The sequence below is a fragment of the Solanum lycopersicum genome, chromosome 10, assembly GCF_036512215.1.
Source record: "Solanum lycopersicum chromosome 10, SLM_r2.1".
NCBI classification, from domain to species: Eukaryota; Viridiplantae; Streptophyta; class Magnoliopsida; order Solanales; family Solanaceae; genus Solanum; species Solanum lycopersicum.
Genome location: NC_090809.1, coordinates 32,113,876 through 32,115,023, shown reverse-complemented (window position 1 = coordinate 32,115,023; position 1,148 = coordinate 32,113,876). Strand labels below are relative to the sequence as shown.

General features: G+C 46.8%; 1 protein-coding gene across 1 annotated transcript; it reads left to right on the top strand.

Annotated features, from left to right (window-relative positions):
• The first annotated feature begins 302 nt into the window (after positions 1-302).
• On the top strand, positions 303-938 carry LOC138338793 (uncharacterized). The gene is made up of 2 exons (XM_069289879.1): positions 303-416; positions 543-938. Exons 1-2 carry the CDS (start codon positions 303-305, stop codon positions 936-938), a joined length of 510 nt encoding a protein of 169 aa, XP_069145980.1.
• Positions 939-1,148: the final 210 nt, after the last annotated feature.

Below are 1,148 nucleotides of genomic sequence, written 5' to 3'. Positions count from 1 at the left end.
TTCATTTGTTATCATCTTCATTGATGACATATTGGTATACTCGCGGAGCCGGAGTGAGCATGAGCAGCATTTGAGGATAGTGCTCCAGACATTGAGAGATCAGCAGCTTTATGCCAAGTTCTCAAAGTACGAGTTTTGGCTTGCGTCTGTAGCATTCTTGGGGCACGTGGTGTCCAAGGAGGGTATTAGGGTAGATCCGACAAAGATTGAAGCTATTCGTGATTGGGACAGACCCACTTCTGTTACTGAGGTTCAGCTTTGTCGGGTTAGCGAGTTACAACAGCTACCATTCTAGCATTCAGATGGCCCCGTTTGAGGCCTTGTATGGTAGGCGTTGTCGCACTCCAGTGGGCTGGTTCGAGTCTACAGAGCCTAGGCCGCGAGGTACAGATTTGATTCAGGAGGCTTTGGAACAGGTGAGAGTGATTCAGGATAGACTCAGGACAGCTTAGAGTAGGCACCAGAGTTATGCGAATCGGAGGCGTCGACCTTTGAGATTCTCTGTTGGTGATCGGGTATTTCTCCGTGTGTCTCCCATGAAGGGTGTGATGAGATTTGGGAGACGGGGTAAGCTTAGCCCCAGGTATATTGGGCCTTTTGAGATACTTCGGACAGTTGGGGAGGTTGCTTATGAGTTGGCCCTACCTCCAGCATTTTCATCCATCCATCCAGTTTTCCATGTCTCAATGCTACGTCGATATATTCCAGATGAGTCCCATGTGCTCCAGTATGATGCAATTAAGTTGGATGATCATTTGACATTTGTAGAAGAGCCAGTTGCCATCCTAGCCATAGATGTGAGGAAATTGCGCTCGAGAGCCATTCCTATTGTTAAGGTCCGTTGGAGGCATCGTTCAGTCGAGGAGGCTACCTGGGAGACCGAGCAGGAGATGCGAGAGCAGTTTCCCGGCTTGTTTGAGCCTTCAGGTACTTCTTGACCCTTACTTTTGCGGACGAAAGTTCTTTTTAGTAGAGGATATTGTAATGACCCTTGTTGTCATTTTTAGTGTTTTATCTTCTGTACATCGTTTAGAGCGTTCCTATAGCGATTCCAAGTCATTTATGACTTGTTGGGACTGACAGATCGTTCACCTGGTCATTCGTTTGGTTATTGTGTGAGTTTTAGTATTTTTGAAGCTTATGAACCT